Source organism: Anser anser (assembly GCF_964211835.1).
Source record: "Anser anser genome assembly, chromosome: 4".
NCBI lineage: Eukaryota > Metazoa > Chordata > Aves > Anseriformes > Anatidae > Anser > Anser anser.
The window spans coordinates 21,586,338-21,608,708 of record NC_139724.1 but is presented as its reverse complement, the minus strand read 5'-3'; the positions used below and the strand labels follow the sequence as shown (position 1 = coordinate 21,608,708).

The 22,371-nt window shown below is 39.9% G+C and overlaps 1 protein-coding gene across 10 annotated transcripts in view; it reads left to right on the top strand.

The window, feature by feature from the left end:
- Positions 1 to 22,371, top strand: part of WWC2 (WW and C2 domain containing 2) — a 99,376-nt gene that overhangs the window by 16,916 nt on the left and 60,089 nt on the right. For all 10 annotated transcript variants that reach the window (XR_014583888.1, XR_014583889.1, XR_014583890.1 and 7 more), the window contains one exon: positions 16,495 to 16,604. Coding sequence is in view for 6 of the 10 variants with exons in the window: in XM_083834832.1 (XP_083690958.1) it covers positions 16,495 to 16,604 (110 nt within the window). In the remaining 4 variants the exon portion in view is untranslated. The remainder of the gene's footprint in view (positions 1 to 16,494; positions 16,605 to 22,371) is intronic.

Below are 22,371 nucleotides of genomic sequence, written 5' to 3'. Positions count from 1 at the left end.
AGTATGAGACTTTCATTGAAAAGTTTAAAGAGATTACACAAGTAATTGGATAGTGGAGATTTGTATCTGGACTATCTCTTAAGAGCAATCTTCTCTGTTCAGTTTAAAAGAATAATAAATGGCAAATGGAGATGTAATGCTTATCTTGGCAAGGAGTGACTGCGTACTTCCAGCGTGTGAGCTATTGTTGAGGTTTTTCATTACTCAAACTGTGTAAAAACTTTACATCTAACACAACACAAGTGATTTTTATGGAGTAATCATTTAAAAATACAGTGCCTAAGAAATTCCAGAAGTCTGTGAAATCGCAGCTTTCCAGTCAGCTGAATTTATTGAACCATCGCTTATATGGCAACTTGCCTCTTCCAGTACAAAAGACATATACAGTGTGGGAGATTACTGCTTAATCAGTTGTTTATGCTTAGGTGTTGTTTTTCCATGAAAGTGCCTCTGCTTAGTGTTTGAGACAGTAGTGTAGCTTTCGGTGGTGTTGGCAATTTTTGAAAACACTTCTTACTGGAGCCTCATTAAGGAACTAGTTTTGGCTTTAAAAATCAACAAGGTAAAGCCTCTCGCCGAAGGACAGAATGCTTCTTAGATTTGTTTTTGGCAAACATGGTGGAAGTCAGGTAATGTGACTTTGGTGTAGAAGGAGGCTGTATGTGGAGTGTTTCCTTGGCTTGCTCTGGAAAGGTGCTTAGCATTCATAGGATTGGGCTCTTCAGTGATTCATGTGGCTTTGCTTTGAAATTCAAGTAGCCAGGAGATCAAGGTATTGCAATGAGTAGCCATTTTCCTAATTGCCCAAGCAATTCCAGTTCATAATACTGTGAAAATTAAATGCCATTCTCAGTCATTTCTTCCTTTTTTTTTCAAAGCAGGACTTTGCAACCAGTTCCAGTTTGTTGTTAGCCCAAAAAAATCCTCACCTACCAAAAGCGATCTCCTAACTTTCACCACATAAAAACTGCACGCTGTAATTAAACACCTCTCCAGTTTTGCATGCTTAATCTTATCTGTTTTAATAGCTTCATCTTAGGGAGTGTTAGTAGCAGTCAGGCATATTACAGCATTGCATGCAACCTCCATGAAGGAGCAGGGTTTCAGTGGCCATCCCATGACTTGTCCGTACCAACCTGAATTGGGGCTGCGGTTGTTCCACCCTTTAATGTAGCATGGGCATTTGTACCAGTGGTGAACTGGTTAGGCAGCTGAACTGGTGTGGAAATAAATAATCAAATCTCTCCACTCCTGCTAGTTTATTTCTTTGATCTGGCTTGCTCTGGAGTCACATGAGTGTCAGCACGAGTGGAAGAGACGGGGCATGAACATGGAGCTGGAAGTGGAGGGAGAGCAGAACCGTGAAAGCCAGGTTAGAGCTGATTGAAGTGGTAGGGAACTTCAGTATTTGGCGTGGCATAGGCAACCAACAAAAATTATTTTTCTTTAGGCAAGATATCTTACAGTGGGGTTTTTAAGCACCAAGACAAAGGCAGGCAGGCAGGAGTGAGTCTACTTGTCTATGTGCGTGCATGCTTTGGAGGTGTGACGATAGCAAAGATTTAAAAACTACATGCAAAAAGCATGGCCAGCTGTGAGATCAGACCAAGGTACTTGGGCACCAGATCTCTGGCTAACATGTTCCACTGCCTGCTTGTCCTCATGGTGAGATTTTTTTCCTTACATCCAGTCTGACCCTGTTGTTTCAGCTTCTGCCCATTTGTTCTCGTCCTCTCACCGTGCCCATCCGTGTAAAGTGCCTGACACAACTGTCTTAAAAAAATTCCTCAGAAGTTGCTGTTGGGTCACCCTGAGCACTCTCTTCTCAGGGCTGGAGAAACCCCAGTCCCTCACATTCAGCTCGCTGCCAACCACGACCCCAGGGCTGCAGAGCAGCTCCCCAGCTGGTCAGTCCCAGACTGTAGTGTTGCAAGGGGTTTTCCTTCCTGCCTTCAGGACCTAGCAGTTATCCTTGCTGAATTTCTTACAGTTCCTGTCTGTGATTCCATGGCTAGGTTAGCCTTTAGCTTTTACTGAAATTCAATATTGACCATGTATTATTTGCTACAAATGTGATTAATAACAATCTAAGAAATCTGGATTCAAAGCCACATTTTTGTATTTAAAATAAAATCCTTTGTGTGACCAACTCAACAGAAGCTAAAAAAAGAAGTGTCTTAGGAAAAACTCAATTGGCGTATTGACTCATAAACTATTAAATAACCAAATGCTTATTAAGTAAGAACACATTAAGGGGACTTAAAAGATAACTTTCCCTATGAGTTTGGAGTTTCTCTGTAATGTCTATAGTAAGGCAGTTAGAAGAATCCTTTCTAATAGGGGTCCAGTTTGAGGTGTATGTGCAAGGCCAAAGTATTTTTATTTATTTTTTTAATCCCAGTGGGGACCATTCTTCCCTTTAATCATTGTAAATTAACCCTTAAGATTTGTGTATCTTGTGTTCTTTTATGTTGCCAAAAAATGAAGATTGTACCACACTGTTTTAGCTATGCTAATATATTGGTAGCTATCTTGGATCAGGTATTAACTTTCCTTTGGTCGTTAATATAGAGGTCAGCAGCTTCTGTGTATGTTGTTTTTTTGTTTGCTTGTTTCTTTGCTTTTCTTTAAGCTTACTTTAAGACAAGGTACTGCATCTGACATGGTTTCTGTCCTTGGAATTCTAATTTCCAAAGCTAACAGCCTTAGGAAGGAAAGCAGTAATGGGTTTAATTCATCGGTCTGCGTGTGCCAGAAGGGCGAACTCAGAATAGAAATTCCAATAACAAAATGGTTGCGTATGGATTTCATGTTTACTATCACTGTGGAGCTACTCTTTGCATTTTTGTGAAGTCTGTTTTTGAAAGCAATTACAGTTTTGACTTCAAAATCTTGTGGCAGTGGGGTTCAACTATGATTTTGTTGTACACAACTTTGTTTTGAACCTGCTCTTCTGTATTTTGTTTGTGCCTCCTTATAGTGTGAGAAACAGAAAATAGTTGCTGCCTGTTCCCTTCCTTGAATGCAATATTTCTGCTCTGTAAGCAACTTTCAAGATGAGTAATTGTAATCTGTTCAGTTACATATGCATTTTATACCCTGATTGTTATTGCCCATTTTTTTCCATATCTTCATCTGTGGTTTTATGTTATAGATGTGTGTGTGTGTGTGTGCGTACAGGGCTGTCAGAGCTTAACGCTGTGTTAAAGTGTAATCACGGTAACTTTATAGAAATTATATGATGATATTTTCTGTTTGGTTTTATATTCCTTTCCTAGTAACTTGTAAAAGAGCTGTTTGGCTTTTTGAATGCTGCTAAATGTTAGGCTGATGCAAAACCATCTACGAGGAGCTGAATGCCTTCTTCAGCAGTATTGGCAAACATAGTTAATGTCTCTTGCTCCAATTAAAAGTGATTCAGTGCTACAAAATCTCTTTGCTGATTTTTGTGTGTAACCTCTTTCCTTTTTTTATTTGGAGTTTCTGTGTGTTAGCTTAAGCAATTAAATTTGCGAATGTGCAAAATAACCTCATGCTGGTGTTCCTGTCTTCTTTCCCCTTCTCACATACACTTTCACCTTGAAAGACAGGATTGGTAAAACGTTGCTTTTACCTACTCATGGGAGTATTATGAATATAGTTTTGATGTTTGTACACTTATTTGAAGAAATGATGGTAATTTACTCTGTGCTATTAGGGACCAGAGCCAGGGAATAGGTTTTAACAAACTTTGTGATCTCTGAAGTAATTCCTTAACCTGGATTAGAATTATCTTTGTAAACCAGTGATGCAAACTGCTAACAAACTTGAAGGGAGCATTTCCACATGTAGGAAAGGTAGACAGCTCTATTCCAGTCTGGTAAGTAGAGCATTAGCTCTTCTGGCAGGTCCAGGTTGCCTTTTATAATGTCTCGCAGAATTCCTAAGCAATCTTTGCAAATTACCGCCTAGGAAGTATTTCTCCTGCTCTGAACAGCTGCGTGTGCCAAATATACTCAATAAAGAGGGACAGAGGGGGTAGAGGAAAGGCTTATAAGGGTTCTGTGGTTTTTTTTTTTTCCTTCCTTTTTTTGAATTTTGCCTTTCTAGGAACTGAAAAGCATATCTGACCTTGAAAGATGTTTAGTCAGTTTGACACAAGAGGTAAAAGCTGATTTCTTTCTTTATTAAACGGAGAGCCATGCTGAAGTAAATTGAGTATATGTAGTACTCCTGCTAGTGAGTACTAGAAAGTTTGGTGCATTTGTACAAGGTTTTGGTATAGCGTTTTCTCTTTTTTTTCCCTTTTTGAAGGCAGTTTCTGGGAGTGGGTGTGCGGGAAGGAAGTCAGAGCAGAACACTTCGATGTTTCCTGTTATATAATTGCTGGATATTTCCCATTCCTCAAATCGTATTGCCAGTGGGAATAAATTTCATCTAAAACTTGAATTCAATTAATATTGTGAATAAAGAATGTAAAAACAGCAGAGGTGCTGAAGGAACTCTATTTTGTTTAATGGAATACTATTTTGGGCGTGGCTTGAAATATACGGAGGAAGGCAGTTTAATTTCACTAAATGTATTTATAACTATTTTAAGTTTTTATTATTAATATATATATTATATTTATATTTATTTATTTATAAGTTTTATGTATTAGCATCATTGGAAGGTGGGATTAAGTGTAGGCCAGGACGTATATCTGAAACCTTGTTGCAACTGTGATTTTAGAGTACTTTGATACCTCAGCACCAAGTATTTGTAAGTTGTGTGATTAGATTTGTGTGAAGCAAGCACGTTTGTCACAGTCCTTATTTGTTATTTCAGTCGTGCAGTTTCACTGTCTGGGTCAGGCTGTGGTGTCCAGGTTTCTTGGGCAGCTGCAGGGTCCCTCGCTCTGCTCTCACGGATGTAAAGGCTTTTCTAGAGGCTGGCTTCTGTGGAACTGTAGCCAAAATTATTTAAGGCAGCTTTCTTAACCATTTGCACCAAGGGTTGTCAGACTTTTTAATGGTCTGTTATTAACACTAAGATGCAAACGTATTCCCCTCTCTTTCTTTGTAGTAGTGTGCTGCTTGCAGTTGTATAAAACCAGTGGTGTGTTTGTTCCTTTTCCATGTAAACAATCGTTAGTCCATTTTAAAGACTGCTACTACTCTTGTAGCATCTGGAAATAGAGTTCACCAGCGCCAGAGGTTGGCCAAGTGTCCTTGGTACTGTTAGAGCTAGGGCAGTCTTTTTGCAGCAGGAGCTGCGGGGATACCGTCAAGTACCTAATGGTTTCATGAGGTCTGCGGTAAAAATGGCTACAAACCAAGTGATTGGGTGGGAAGCTAGAAATACAGACACGAAGAGCTCGGTATTGAGAATTATGGTTAGAGATGGTGTAGTCTCCCCTAGGGTGCAGTTTGTAGGTCTGTGTCTGAATTGCAGTGACCTTGGGCAGTTAACTTAAGTTCACTCTTCCCTGCTTGTGGAATGATTGGTGTACTTGGCTGAAGTGCCTCGCGGTGCTGAAGGCGAATGTTTGTGAGGTTATTTGAGATGTTCAGATGGATGGGAGTTTTCAAAAGAGCTTGTCACAGATTTAAGTTTCCTGCTACTGAATTTGGTAACACTCCCGTTGACTTCAGTGGGAGCAGAGTTAGGCAAAGGAGTGTGATAAATACCCTCTCCATAAATCCAAAGGTTCCTTGTAGTGCAAGCATTCGTCTGCAAGAGGAGCAAAGGGGAGTTCACAGAACAGCATTTTCAGGATTATTTTCTGTAGAGCTCATTTGGACAAGTGTGTATATGAAATTACAGATAGGGAGAAAGGGAAAGGTTAGGGAGAAGGAAGATCTATTAATGCTGACGTTACTGTCATGATTGTTTTCTGGTTTGGACCGTGTTTCTTCATTGAGTTTCTCTTTCGCAGACTTAATTTTCATGCTACAGTAACGTACTGTCTTTAACCCTCCTGTGGTTAGCTATCTGCCAGGAAGTGTGCTTTTGATACTTACTGCCTGACATACCCAAGCTGATAAATCATCCAAAATAGCAAAATAAAGGTTTTAACCATTTATAATAAGTACATCTGTCTTGATTTATTCAGATAAAATATTTCAGCCTGTGGTCATTTTCCTCCTATTGTTTGTTATATCATGCTTCGGTTAAATGGTAAGCTTTTGGGGACAGATGTTGCTTGGTTTTGCTTACAGAAGCTTTTGCAGAGTTTGAATTTCACAAACCAATGCTTGACCTTTTTTATTTTTTTTTAAACATGTATTTCTGAGGAAATGTCTTCCCGTTGTACAAAAATAGTTTGGTAATATACGAAATGAGAAGCGAAGTGAGAGAAGCCAGGTAAAGGAAACATTTCCAAGTCAAGTTTGCAGGTAGAGATTGTAGGGTTGATAACATTTAATCCAGCTGGAAAAATATCATAGTGCTTATGGCCTCAGATTAAAACTAATAGCTAATTTTCTTAACAGGGCTCTTGATTGACATCATGGTCTCCCTCTATCAACAGTGTACAAGCACGTATACAACTAACCTATAGCGACGCTGCAAGTAACAGCCTTTTCATAATGTCACTGCATTTGAGCTTTCCAGGGGAAAAGCTCAAAGGTCGTATCGCTGGTTTATGGCTGTGGAATTATCCCTGCGCGAGGGTATGGTTATCAGACATTCCTGACATTCCAGGTGTCTAATATTATAGTGCTTACATGCCAGCACAGGACCAACTGCCGCGTCAAAGAAAGACGCAGGAGAAAACATGTGTGGCATTACCCATTTCCACTCCTCCGCCCCCTGCTCCCCCACCCCATAGCCTTGCAAAATGTCTGCTTTGCGTTGAACTTGGCAATGCTGAGGGGATAAACAAATTACCAGTAAAGTGATCTGATTGTTTGTTTTTTTTTCCCCTACAAAATATTACTCATTCTCCTTTTCATTCTTTGTTTTTTTCCATTATCTTCTGTTGCTAAAATGATGTAGCAAAACGTATAGCTGTGTTCCGTGTGTTTTTTTTTTTCTTCGCTGATGGTTATTGTTAAGTAGAAAGCAAAAACAGTTTATCATAATCAAAAGGAAAAGGAAACAAAAAACCATGCCAGCAGGCAGTTTGACCTGGTCCTGCGAGCAGTGGGTGTGGGTCCCTTCCTTCCCAAAAGCGTTCTTCCCCTTCTGGGTCTGGGCCATTCAGTCTGTGTGCCTTTTCAGAAGCACCTGTGAAGGGACAGAGCGAGCTGACATCGAGCTAATGTTAACCCCTTGGGCACTGGGAAGAGGCAGTTCAGCTCTATTTCATTGCTGCTGTAATGGATGCTATGGCCATCTTGAAGATGCACGTAGCATCTCATGGTAAGCTGGGCGGCAGCACGTTCCCTCTTACATGCTTTCTTGCGTGCCTGTGTGAGGAGGACATCAGTTCCCTGGCTGTTTGGTGGTGGTTGTTTTTTTTCCATCCTTAACTTTTCTATGTTTGGGAATCTGGGGATGGGTAGGAAGTTTGAGCAATGGGGATATGCCTTTTTCAAAATAAAAGCACAATAGTTCTTGTTCACATACTGCGAGCACTGATGATGATTCTATAGGACACTTGCAAAACAGTGAAGTGAGGTAGGGAGGGATCTTTTGGGAAAACTGGGCATTCCATCATATAAGAATTTTGATTTACATATTTCACAGCACTTTGGATTTGGTCTGGTTGGTTTTATCCCTCCTAGGTTGCATGGTGGGTATCTTGGTTTTTAGTTTGGTTCACTACTTCTGCAGATTTTATTGGCTTTTCTAAGACAAAAACAAACAACAGAAAACCCACCCACCTTTTTGTTAAGGGACAGCATTCATTCTGTAGTAGCTTTTCTTCGGTTATTCTTATTATCAGATTGTAATTTTGGAGGCTTTATTTGCGCTGTTAAATTAAGTGGACTCATTCTTTGCAGATGTGAGTAGATATTTGTTTTAAAGAACTTGCTGCTCTCAATGTGCAGTGCATCCTGTCTCTTAACTACATAGGCTGCATTATCTTAGAGTGGTTCTGTTTGTAGTAGATGTCTTACTGGAAACAAGTTTTTTTTTTTCAAAGTTTGTTTTTTGATGTTATAGAAGTTTAGTAAAAGTGATGTGTAAACAAATTGAATTTAGGATTTTTTTCCTGTAGTAGGGTTTCAGATGGGTAGTTTGGCTTGTTTTCATCCTTGTCCTGGCAGTTGAGTGTTTCTTGACCGAATTGGGAAGAGTAGTTAACTGGAAAACATTGAAGGAACAGAGTACAGTTTCCTACAGTACTTAGTGCTTGTCTCCAAAGCCGTTGATGGTGAGGTACCAGCTTGTTTCTAAGCAGTATGCACTGAATATTGTGAGCGGCTGTGTGCCATGGTACAGCATATGGAACTGAGCTGGTCTTCAGGAAGGCCTTTTGGCAGTAACAGCCCGCACAGATAATGGGCTGCCACGGCCATTTCACATGGTAGTGCTAATGTAACTGCGGCTCTGAAGGGCTCTCTAAATGAGAACCAAGAAAGACACCATTCAGCACACTGCCCTTTTCAGCAAAGCATTTCAAAACAGCCTTGAGTACTTTGCCTAAATTATAGAGAAGAAACCATTTATTCAGTACTCTAAAAAAGATTTAAAAAAACAACAACAAAAACCAATGAGGAAGGAAAAAGATTGTTTAGTTTCTTTCTGATCTTTGTACGCTGCCTGAACACAATATTCTGTTGACCTGGGCTGCTGGCTAGCTAGACAAGAGTCTTTTAATGGAAACTCTATTTTTCCAAGCCTTACTTAGGTTCCCTCAAACATTTTTGCATGTGGTCTAGTCCTATCTACACAAATCCATAACTGGCTTGTAATATGGGAGATGTCATTGTAAACCACTGCCAGAATGAATTCAGTACTGGAGCGAAGTGCTTGAGCTTGTAAAACACTTGCGAGAGCTGTTACCCCAACAGTACATCCCCAGATATTGTCCAGCCATTCCGTGTTGCTGCAAGGTGGTGAACTTACTTACGCATGTCTCTTAGTATAAGCACTTACCTGCGTGTGTGTACGTTTTCATTTACCAAAAAAACCTCTAAAACACAAAAAATACATTTCTCTAGGGCCTACTTGCTGTCATAAGTATTTGGGGGTTTAAAGGAATTATAGGATAGAAATTGCAAGCTATTAAAAATGGTACTATACCTGTATGGTGTTTTGAAAACTAGAGTCATCTCCCAATTATTGCAGGTTTCCATTCTTTGTATACAAATTTGACTGTTTTACTCGTCCTCGTATTATCAGGAACAAAAGGATCTGAGATCTGGAAAATGAGTGAAAATGTTCAGTGTATCCCAGAAATAAATACCTGCTGATGGGATTAGTAAGTCTTTTTCAGCTAAATGTGCACAACTCCCCTGTGACTTAATCTCTGCAGTTAGCTTCTGAGTATGCAGCTGTGGTACAAGAAAGCAAAGGCACGGTGCTCTCAGGGTACTGCTGGCAGCTACGTGTACAGGTGAGGTGTGTAGCTAGGAACCTTTATATGCCTACACTGATGTATGCATGCAGGTGTAATGCTGAACAGGCTAATGGTGCACGTGCTATGGTGGCTGTAGGCATAAACAGCGTTATCTGGTATTAATGAGAGCTTTTCATAATTAAAGACTGGGGTGGCATTTAGTTTGAACTATTCTTACTGATTCTGTATTGGTGTAGAAAAGGTGACGTGTATGTTAATGTCCACTGAAAAATGATTGCACAAATCTTGTGAGCAAGACAAACAAGACTCTTGACCCTCTGATATTTAAGGACTATAATAAAACAGGGGCTGCCAGCATGCTAGCCCTTGTTTAATGTATTCTCATGTCATGCTGATGTTCGCTGAATTACTCGTTCAAAATAATACCTGTAATGAACTGGTAGTTTATCTTAATAATACCCTTGTTAAAAGAGAACGTACCTAAGCGTTGCAGAGTTTGTACATAACGTCTTGGACTGCTATCTGAATGGGAGGGACTGCTGTGTTAAGAACACGGTGTTTAGAAACTGAAATCCTGTCAACAGAACCGTGAATGAGATTTTGGAGAGAGAAATTGTGCATGGGGTTGGCTAGTTTATAGACTTGAATGATCAAAGAAAATAGTGAAAAGAGTGTTTTATGAGCATGCAAATTCTGCCACTTTCTACAGGTAAGTGGTCCAGTTACCACTTCTTAAAGTTAGGGAGCTGACAACAGAAATTAAGCGTGTTTTGTTGCAGCTTCAGCCACTAATTTGTAGAAGAGAAGATGGTCTTCCTGATGTAACTTTTGTGCTGCCAGTGGATACAGACCTCAGCCCTAGTGAGCCGCAGTGCTCCCTTTCTAACCCTAGCCTGCAGCATGGAGATGCAGCTTGGTCTCCTCTGCAGTGCTGTATGCAGTCTGCTACCTGGACAGTACTGCTAAGTATTTGTCCTGCTTAAATTTAGTCACCTTGCTTTCGGTCAGGAGCCTCATATTTAGATGATTTCTACCGTCACGTAGAAAAAGAGGGAAACCTTCAGAGTGTTATTCATCCTCAGTCTAAGTAGATGTGCTGAATTAGTCTCCATAGGGAACCTAAATGAGTAATTCAGGTTAGATAACGAACTCTTAAAGTTGATGGGATGAATTGCACCCGTGAGTTTTATATAAGAAATCCATCTTGGGTGCCTGACGTGAGTAAAATCCATGTCTGGCAGCATATTTGGAATGGGATTAGAAGATAGGTTAATAGATCTTTTAAATTCATAATGGTTGTAGCATTAGAAAACTGGGTAAGAGTTTAATTGATTTTAACTTTTAACAATTGATCCAACTCGAACACTAAATTAGGAGTTCTAGTAAAGAATTTGAACACTTCTCTTTCTCTATACATTCCTTTGCCTGATCAGTTCATTTAAATATTTACATTTGAGCTACTGCATGAAAATAAGAATGGAATGTTTTCAGTTGTGTTTTTGCAATATAAGTGAGAAAGTAACTGACGTTGATCATATATGCTTGTATTCTGTGTCCTTGTGCTGACTGGAAGTATTTGCAAGGAAGTGCTCAGAAAAAGTGGTGTTACCATTGTATTGTGTGGCTGGTAGGTCACCTGTACACCCTTTTGTAAGGGTGTGTGTAGTTAAGTGAGGCAGGTTCCAGGTAAGTGTGCATGTGTCATTCCATCTTTGGGGTTCTTCAGTTATGTTTTAATAGATGTACCTTAAAGTTTTGTCTTCTCAGTTCATAGAGTGTGGAGAAGAGCTGTATTTGTCAGAAGAGTTGATAATCTCTTTTAAAAAAAGTAATAGAGAGTCCTGCATTGTATGAGAAATGTGCAATGTACATCGTTATATAGCATTCAGTATACAAGAATGAATGGGTATGAAATTTAATCTGTGTAACACTTCAGATAAATGTTGTGCTAGATCTTGCTGCAAGGCAAAGCACGTGAGGGCATTCTGGGTAGGGTATAATTGGGATTTGGAGAAGGTTTTCAAATGGATGTCGAAATTGCTATAGAAGTTGAGCATTGACCCTAGTTATAATTGAATTCAAACCTCCGAGTCTTGACTGTAGGTCAAGCATTGCACAACAAAGGAGGTATTCTTGGAAGTCATTTTGAAAGAGATTAGGATGAACCTGTTCATAGTTCTCAGGTATATTTTATGCACCTTTTACCAACCTGCATTTTTCTCCTTTCTAATTGAGGAAGAGTGTTGGATTTGTTTCTTTTTTGTTGTCCTCCGTCAGTTTTCTGAGATGTGCCTTCTTACTTTTCTCTATTCTCCTCATTCTTCATCACATTTATTATGAATTGCATTACATCAGTCTAAGCAAAACATCTCAAGCTTTACTCGTGTAGTCCTTGCTTGTACAGGTAACATCAGCACTTGAAATATGCTAAGGAAGTCAGATGAATTTAGAAGGGAGCAAAGACCAAATTCTGGAGTTTCCTGTTGATAAAGTAGAGTCCTAATCATAATATGGGTAATTTCTGCTTCAGTGTTGTGACTTCATCCTGAGGAGATTTTGGAGAGAAATGAAGTCTCAGAGAAGGGATGCAGCAGAATGCAGCATTACTCTTGTATCGAATAATGCATGGAAATGTTTTTGTGTGTACACATATGCATACCCTTTTGAAGAATATGCACACTGATCATCAAGGAAGTGTGAAATACCATGGGTAGTCTGTATCCTAACAGAAAGAGAGCATTTACTACTACATGTAGTAAATTTCTCATTTTTTGTGGTCATTGACCTTAGGAAAAAACATCACTTCTGTATATTTTTGTGGTCTAGGGAGTATCTCAAGCACAAAAGTGCACAAAATTGACCAAATCAAACAACACTGCATTGACAGTCGGTCAGTCTGTAGTTATGTTTCCATTTTACAACATCATCATCCTCTTTATTAATTTTGAATGCATATGCAGACTTATCTGTAGTCATGTCTATAAGAGCAGCAGCCATTAATGATAACACGTATCATTGCAGAATCTACTTTTCAAAGTCTTGGGTAAGTTTTTTGAAAACTCGAAAGAAAAATGTGAATTTGAGGTGGCAATATAGCTTCTCAATTTGTAAGCCGTATTTGTCTCCTGGGTTTCCCAGGGTATCTGTGGAGTGATTGGCAACAGCACAGTTATATACTGTTTGCACAGTGGAGTTAGAGAGTTCTTCCTGGCTTTCCTAGGAGTAGGCACTTCTTGTGGTACGCACCCGCTGCTTGTTCTCGCGGTCCTTGGAGCATGCTTCAATCCATAGGCTGAAATGGAAACATGGCAGCAGTACAGGGTTGAGTAGAAAAAAATTGCTATTTATGGGTTTAAGGCTAATGAATTAGACTTCATTCGGACAGAATTCTAAAAAGGATCAATAAATAAATAAAAATATTGCCCATAGGTGGGAATACTCGAGTTTAATGAATATGCATTTAAAAAACCTTCTGTTAACTGGTTCAGCTTCATAGTACACTAAATGTGGACTTCAAGTCATCCTTTTCTGAGTATTGGCATTCTTTCAGGAACATGTAAATTGATAACCACAAACCGAAGAAGTGTTGCAAACTACTACCTTGGAATATCAGTGCCCTGAGACGCAGCACTTAATCCTCTATTATGGTGCAATAAACCTCATTTTTCTTGGGTCACGGTTAATGAATGTAATGGCAGTCCGTCCATCAGCTGTTTTTATGTCACAGATAATGATATTCACACAGGCAAGATTCCTGCAGCCCCTGCTCTCAGGTATTATTTCCTTCCCAGTTACATCTCATAACTATCTCATAACTCCTTGCTTTCGACTTCTGTCTTACAGATTTTCTCTTGCATTTTACTTGTCTTCATGTCATATTAATTTCATCCATTTGCCGTATGTATTTTGAAAGTAAATAGTATTTATATGGGGACAGTTTTGAGGGCTCAAACCAGCCTGATATCTCCTTGTGCTGATTGCTGCTTCATCGTAAAAAGTGTCTGGCTCAAAAATCCTGTGCTATTAAAAGACTCTGGAACAAACGAGAGAGCCATGGGGATGTAACACTGTTAGATAGTTATGATCTTGTTATGTACACACCTGCCCAAGTTTTAAAAATGTACTCAGGAGCAGTTCTGATGTAGTTTGGATGTCACAGCTGTGATGTCCAAGCATGATCCAGAAGAACAGAATCTGTCCGGCACTATCCGGACTTTGGTGCCTCTGCCTCCCTCTTCTTCTGTTTGAGGACTAGAGTGGGTCGCTTGAGTAGTACTTTTCCACAGTGTTTTTTTTTTTTAATCGCATTAATTTATGGAGAGTGGGAAGAGACGGCGGCTGCTTTTCATTCTCACGGTGTCCGATTTCTGAAAGGTGATAACACCTGGGCACAACATCCATATGGCCAGAGTGGTCCGTGCAGCTCCAAGCTGCAGAATGAGTTGTAACAGTAAGAAGTCAGTATTTGATTAAAAATAAAATTGGTGAGGAGTACAGATGAAAAGCCAGGATATTACTGGGAATACATCCTTCCTGTAGAGGTGGTTTAAAAGTCACAACTTCTGATTGTTGCTAGCTGTGTTGTGTCTTTGGTGAAAGTATTAAATGCTTGTACAGAGTTTTAAGTGAATTTATTAGATAAAGACCATCTGTGCATGTTTATACGAGTTTGCTATGATCCCCACTCTGCGATATTGTGTTTCAAATATTTTTACTCCTTAAATCAAAATGCAAATCTTGCAGTTCAATACTATAACATTAAAGCTAAGGATGAAGTGGATTTTTTATTATTTTTTTTCAGTGTAAGAAATGTTTTATGAAAATCCACGTCTGTAGTGTAATTCAAGGCAGGACTTTCTTCGCAGCATGATGCTCCTTCGTAGCTGGCACAGGTCCACGCGACTAACCGGCCGTGCTGAAGGGCTCTTGCTTTCATGCCATTGATGTTTCCTCTGAGTAGCGGCCTGGGAACTCTTTATCACAGGTACCCGGTGTTCAGTCCGCTGCGTGCTGCGGACAGCCTGACTGAAGCTGCGATTGTATTATCCTGGTTTTCAAAGGCTTCTCCTGCTTTCCTAAGATCCCCCTCTTTCTGTCTAGCTGTTCCTATTTGCAAACAAGGCAGTAATCTTTGCTGCGATGCTGGTAACTGCTAATCGGTAGCGTTTGGGCAGGCGCGTTTGATCTGGCAGGGCAGCTGGTAACCCCAGCAGCTTGCAGCTTTTTCCTGTAGAATAGTTGTTCCTGGACTGTAGCAAGGCAGCATGCGGTGGGTTACGACAGAGAAGAAGGAAAACAGGTACTACAGAAGCTACATCTTTTCACAGTGCTGCGAAAAGTGGCGGTGGCTGGCCATTCTTGTGGATAACCTCTCCCGATAAACTTTTCTCACTGCTCTCTCGTGCTGCTTATAGCCTGTATTTTATACCTTAGTGGTCCAGATGTAATTTCACATTGGTGTTTTCACCTGAGTTTTGTCATAGTTTTCGGTGTGTTTAGTGGTTTTGCACAGCAGTTTGTAAGTGGCAATAAATAAGCAAACTTGCTTTGTGTTTGCTTTCTTTTGTTTGTCAAAATTAAGTATCAGTAACTTTCATGGGATTATATTTTAAACTTCAGAGAAATACAAGAACATAGATTCATGCTTACCATTTAAGAAAAAAAAACAACTGTCCACTCTGCAGAAATTTTGGAGCATTAGAGCTTGATTATTTGTAATTTCTACAACCCTAATTCGCAGGAACAAAGTATTGCCCTACTTTAAGAATTGATAGGTCAAATCCATCAATAATTTTTCTGTGGGGCAATAATTTTGAAATCAAAACTGTGCTCAGCTACATGAAGAACTTAATTCAGTAGCTTTTAAAAGTATTTTCTCTGTAGTGTTTTCTGCACAAAAAAGGCCCTTTCATTTTGTAGAAAGTAAAATATGCCAATCTTCTCTCTGCCATTCCTCACAAAAAATGTTGATAAACTGGTTTGTTTTGGAAAATTTGGAAATTTGCAAATAATTGTTAAAAAATACCAACCCCAAAAAACCCTATGTGAATTAGATGGTTAACTTTTTATTTATATGGAATTTTCATGATGAGATGAAAGCTTCGTTGAGCAAAGGAGATGATACTTGTGTGTCCCACAAACTGCGTTTGGTAATCCTAGTGTCAGGATTTATATTTTAAATTCTGAGTATGTACTAACATTACAGTGATAATCTTAAATCTTTTGTTTTTCGTTTTAAATATATCAGTAAGTGACATGGCTGTGGTTTTATCAACAGGAAACTCAATACTTAATACTCGTTTCTTTCCCCCAAACCAGCAATAACATGATGATGCAAAGCTTTGCTCAGCCTCAGTCAAAAAAAATTGCATGTATTATTGTTACCAAACTATTTCGTGCAAATAGTTTATTAAAATGAAAACCTTTAATTATCTATCTTTAATTCTTTATTTATCTATCTTTAATTATCTATCTTCCTAAAAAGGAACCATGTGAACATCTGAATGTCTACTGAATGTTACTTATAAAGTGTCTACTCTATGCACTCCTCCAAACTGCTGCTAATTTTATTCAAGTACATGGATTGGTTAAGTGCTGCTAGCAGTATCTTAGATGGTTATATTTTCTTTTCTGTGTTTTCTGTCTACGGTCGTTAGAAAAGATGACCTTGAAATCCAGTGTTGTCATCACAGTCTCAAGGTTGAAGGGTCCAGTTCTTCTGAGGACAAATAGGGATGTAGATTGTTCTTTTACAAGCTATTGGTTGTTGTTTAATTTTGAACTGTCAAATGTGTAAGATGTTGCAATGAATTTCTCACTTGAGTACCTGTACTGGAAAATGTTTGCAATAATTTATGTTATGTTCTTGGAGTTAATGAATTCATGAGGATGGAGCAGGGGAAAAAGAATCAAGAGCCTAAACTGTAAGGGGGGTTTGAGGGATATCTCTCCTTTCTCTGTATTGTCATTCTTTACCTTTTGTCACAATAGGAATTCATACAAATAACAAACATACGTAGGGAAGAGAGAGAAGCTATACCTTGAACTTGTTTCTTTATTTGTAGGTTAACAAAACCCTTGTCATTTGCGGATTGTGTTGGGGATGAACTGCCGTGGGGATGGGAAGCTGCGTACGATCCTCAGATTGGTGTGTACTATATCGATCACATCAACCGTAAGTATTTTTTCAGTTTGCCATATTGATTTTATAGGAAGGCTCATCACAATTAGACTTTCCTGAGAAGCTCCTGAAGCGTAACGAGGAGTAGGAAAAGATTTCTTAGGTGGTGGTTTTACCCTGCTGGGCAGCCAAACTCTACCACAGCCACTTTCTCAAAGGGAAAGGGGGATAAAATTAAGCCATCTGGAGCTGGCTTTTATCTGACATGGGGCAGCTTCTGGACTTGTCTCACAGAGGCCAGCCCTGCAGCCCCCCTGCTACCAAAACCTTGTGACGTAAACCCAATACAGAATTGTAGTTATAGTAATGATTCGTCATATTCAGTAACCAAATTATCACATTGCTGTGCCTGGGTTTGGGAATGGTTGCAAATGTACTCACAGTTATTCACAATTATTCACTCTTAATCTTCCTCTGTGGAAGAAGTCCATGTAATGTATGGTAAATAAAGATGGTTTACATCTGTTGGTACCTGTAAAGTGTAGGATGTTGGATGGCTATTACATATTCAGCAATGCACACTGGTGGGTATGGGTATAGTCAGACATGAGTAACCAAAAACTGGCTTCAGTCAGACTACAGAAAGGAGCTATGTAGATTAGGCAGTATGGAGTGTGGGGGGTAATTTGCAATTTGTATGTGTGGTCTGGCAAATGTATTGTAGTTTTAAGAATGTTGTAGGATACAGTTCAAGCTATAAATAATGCTGTATCTTGTAGTAATTGGAAAGGGAATGGGGATCAAAATGCTAGGGAAAAATTGACCTTTGGTATAATGTTATTGGCTTCAGAAGGCTTACAAGCAAATCTGTTGCAGAATGACTACATCTACTTCTACATATATTTTTAATTGCATAGGAGTTACAGCTAAAGCATACAAAACTACAGCAAAAAATTTTGAAATGCAATCCATGTTAGACTTAGCCAAATGAATACATTAATGAAAGCATTTCTGTCTTCTTTTTATGTCTTCTTTAGTCCATCCTAATTGATACCTTTCTCTCTTTTCTTAGAAATGCTCTTTTATAACATAATAGAAAGGATTCCATTTAAAATACCTGAATGTAAATGCCTGTATATGTGCTAGCAGCGCTGTGTACTTAAAGAATAGTAAGGTGCCTGTGCCTGTGGTGGTTTTACCCTGCTATGCAACTGAACTCCACTGCAGCTGATCTCTCACTCCCCCTCCTCAAAGGAAAAAGGGGAGCAAATACAATGGGAACGGCTCAAGGGTTGAGATAAGGAAAGGGAGATTGCTCACCAGTTACTGTCATGGGCAAAACAGACTCACTGTAGGGAGATTAATATAGCTTATTGCATATCACTAGCAGACTAGCACAGTGAGAAACTAAAAGCAAACTAAAAACACCTTCCCCCCATCCACCCTCCTCTATGTCCTCCCCCTGAGTGGCACAGGGGAACGGGGAATAGGGGCTGTGGTCAGTCCCTGCGACTTCATTTGCACCACTCCCTCATGGTCACTCTGTGCCCCCGCTCCACGTGGGGTCCCTCCCACGGGATGCCGTCCTCCCCAAACTGAGCCAGCGGGGGCTGCCCACAGGCAGCAGCTCTTCAAGAACTGCTCCCACACGGCTCCGTACCACGGGGTCCATCCATCCCCCAGGAGCAAACTGCTCCAGCATGGGTCTCCCATGGGTGGGCGGCAGCTCCCCCCAGACCCCCTGCTCCTGCGTGGGCTCCTCTCCATGGGCTGCAGCTCCGGCCCGGGGCCTGCTCCTGCGGGGGCTCTCCATGGGCCGCAGCCTCCTCCAGGCCACATCCACCTGCTCCACCGGGGGCTCCTCCACGGGCTGCAGCATGGAGATCTGCTCCGTGTGGGACCCATGGGCTGCAGGGGGACAGCCTGCTCCACCAGGGGCCTCTCCACAGGCCACAGGGGAACTGCTGCTGCCTGCCTGGAGCACCTCCTGCCCTCCTGCTGCACTGACCCTGGGGTCATTCTAAATAAATGAGGACATACTTGACTGAATTTAGAAGATGAAGAAAGAAAAGGATTTGCTTCTGAATCTAAATGCTATTACAAGCTGAAACTTGTCTTATTATAAAACTTAGGCTGTAAAGCAGGTAATCAACATTTTGGGGTGCTCTGAAAGTGCTTTCAGATCACTGCTCTGATAATCATGCTCTTTTATTCTATATATGTTCAAAATTTTTAATCGCTTTTAAAAATGTCAGTCCTATAGTTTCCTTTTTTTTTTTTAAGAAATGAGTGTTTTTAGATTTTTTTTGTCTGTTTAAATGCTATTTTTGTGCATTGAGTGTGAATTCCTGAGTGTTAGAAGTTTCTCATGGGTTGAAGTTCTGTTTCACACATGTAAAGAGTTGAGGCCTGGACAGCATTGTCTTGGAGTTATGTTGAAAATAGTAATATACTACAAATAGTAATGCTTCCACCTAAGAGAGAAGAATAGTGTATGTATATCCATCTGAATATGGTCATCTTTCTGAGGCTAGTACAAACAATTGTGATTAGCTGGGTTTCTTTATATTAACACATATGATGTATGACAGTGGTGTAGTTTGGACCTCGGTGTGGTTAAACTGGTTTCCATCCAGTGTTTGGCAGAGTATTTGGTTCCTGTTTTATTAATACAGGTTGATTTATAGCAATTTTGGTGAAAATTATTGTTTTGTAAAACAAAACTGTGTTTTATTTTTGTGCGTTGTATTTTGCAATGTTTGGGTGAGGATTAACCAAATTGCTGGGCAGTAAGCTGCCTGAGGGTCTTCTAGGCAGGTCTAATGTGCCAAATGTGGACATTAAAACTTCATCTTACTGGAGTGCAACATATGTTTTGATATTATTGATATCTCTAGTATGGAGCTCCTGCTTACTGCTTTATTAATGTAATAATTCAGATGTGTTGGATATGCTTTGTGGTTTTGAACTGGTAAAATTGTGTGTCAGGCCAGTGGATATGTTAGAAGACTCTCCTTCTTTTAACTGTATCAATTCCAATTTTGTTAATTCTTTTAGTGGACAAAGAAATTCAGGGAGGGAGAAAAACGAACTGCATCCATTGCTAGGAGGAGGACCAAATGGGCAGATGTAAGTTTCAGGTTGTCCACAGAACTTGGAGCAACAGTAGTAAACTGGCCAATCTTGTTAGCTTTCTCAGTCAAAACCATTAAACCATGAGCAGCAGGATGGATCTTAGTGCAAAAAAAAAAAAAGTAAATTCAGAAGGTTTTACTTCTGGTTGTTCCCTCCTCTTCTGTTAAAAACTTAAGGTTGAAAATTTCAATGGTGGAATTTCCATTAGTGCACATTGCTAAGACTTAGTCTACTCTTTTTGAGGATGGATAGAGCCAAAAGTCCCATTGATTTCAAGAAAAAAGTACTAGGCTGGAACTTGCAATGTTATAAAAAATTCTGCCAAATTTCTATAATGAAAGATTAAATTCTTCAAATATTCATATCAATAGATCTTAAAATAAAACCTTGTAAATATTTTCCCCAGCTTTGTAATTAACTGTCCTAGTCCTTTACCTTCCCTTCTCCCATACAAACTGAGAAAAGCCTTAATTGCCAGTGGCAACTCAATTTCTCCTCCAAAGACGGGTAAGAGTTGGCTGTGAGCAGTCTGCAATCGTAAACACTCTGCCTCAAACTTGAGGAACTGCGCATTTGGTGTCAATATGTTTAAGTATAATTTGGTTTTATTATCATCACACATTTTGTGTATTTTTATATATGTCCGTGGAGTTCTTTTCAAATACAAATTTCTTCTAGCTCTTCGTGATTGCCTTAGAGCTTTCTCGTGATCCTCTCTGATGATGTAACCCACTTTGAGAAACACTGACTGAGGTCATTATTTTATGAATATATTACCCCAATTAGGAGTCTTAATGTGATACTTCCAGCCTCAAGGGAGACCAGATTACAGGCCATCTGTCACGGCAGAACATGCTTGCGTATGATGTGGGTAGCTAATACTGTAAGAAACTAAATGCTTATGCTGTGGTTCAGTAGCACCCTTTGTTAGAGGGATGACTGAAGGGATATTATCTGGTGATCAGGGACTGAGGAGTTCCTTTCGCGCAGGATCCTTCTTGCTGTGGTTTGGGAGAGTTCAAAGATTTTTATCTTGTGCTGTTCACACTTAAAATTTTTGTTACCCATGTGTATTTGTATTCAGCCACTTTAGATGTCTAATTTGCTAACGTTCATTAATTTTGCTAAATAATATGGTTAGGAATTCAAAGCAATACAAAAAATAACACAAACCTATTATTCCGCTTAATTTCATATATCTGCAAGCAAAGACGTCACTTCCACATTTTTCCATTTCTTTTTTTTCCTGCAGGTTTTCCAACATCAGACTTCAAGTGGCTAAGGTGCAAACGTTTGTGCTCGTAAAGATTGGATTTGCAAAGACTTTTAAGCTGATAGAATCTCTGAAAGAATTGGTCCTGCTCTATTGTTACCTCTGGCCTTTTGTTCCGTCCCTGCAGTGTTTTTGCTTATACTGGCATGAATATTTGCATGGCCAGACAGTGAATCAGATCAGGGAGCTGATTCGAGTTGAAACTAATCCGGCACTGGGAAAAAAAAGTTGCTGTTTGTTCTCCTTTCCACACCCCTGTTTATGCAAGGGAGGGAAGGTGACCCAGGAATATGAATGAACGTTCAGGTAGATGAGACGGGGGACAGCAGTTTTTTGCAGTAGCACTGGTTAAAGGCATTTTGAAACTACACCCCTGAACTTTCATCTGGTCTGTGCCCTGTGCAGGCTTGCCAGGAAGTAGTTTTGACTGTGAGGCTGTGATATCCAGGTGCAGTTCTTAAATGGTGGTGCCAGCAGCAGTAATCGTTGCTTACTCTGGTTCCTGCCCCACATTGTGTCAGCGTGACCATGTAGGGAACAAGGACGATGGGTGAGCATTCTGCTTCCTGAGGTGTGTGAGTCGTCACCCCCCTCCTCCACTTCCTTCCCCACTGCTGCTTAGCTTTTCTGAACTGGATCGCTGCCTCGGATGAGTGTACATGAACAGCTGCAGAAAGGTGGCAGTGGGAGAAGAGTAGGGTGGGAGCCCTTTTAGCTGGTGGAAGTGGCTTATGCGTGGGAAACGGTCTGGGAAAGGGAAGTCAAGTTTAAGGATGGTCAACGCCACGGACATTCACCCTGTTAACATGCTTGTCTACAGACTGTAGGTGCAGAAGTATATGGGCCTGTGGAAAAGGAGAGTTTCATTGAAATGAGTGAATTAGATTTAACTATATTGTTCCTGTTTTCTTGAATAAGTGAAGTTAGGAAGTTGAGTCAACATATTTATATGTAGTTGTGTTTTTTTTTCTATTGCATCTGCAGATAGCATCAATTAGGAACTCTGTATTTGGCACAAAGAGGGAGGGATCACTAAGAAATGATAACTGTTTGCACACTTCTAGGTTTCTTAGCACTTAGTGGTTGGCCAATTATCTAAATATCTTCTACTTCAAGTAGTGTGCTTTAGTCAGTTGGGATACAAAACAAAAGCCTAAAGTTTCAAGTAATACAGAGGTAAAATAGATAGGTAGCAGACCTGTTTTTATGAACGTCTTCATTTCCATACTGTAAATAACACGTATATACTTCCAAAATGATGGGCAGGGTTGTTGTGTTTTGTAATTCATCGGTGAAAATTGATGCAATGCAGATTTATACTTGGACTTTATTACTCAAATTTTGTGGATTCCCATTGCTATAAGCCATATTTTTAAGACCCTAGCTTTTTTCAACAACTTCTACTTTGGGCTT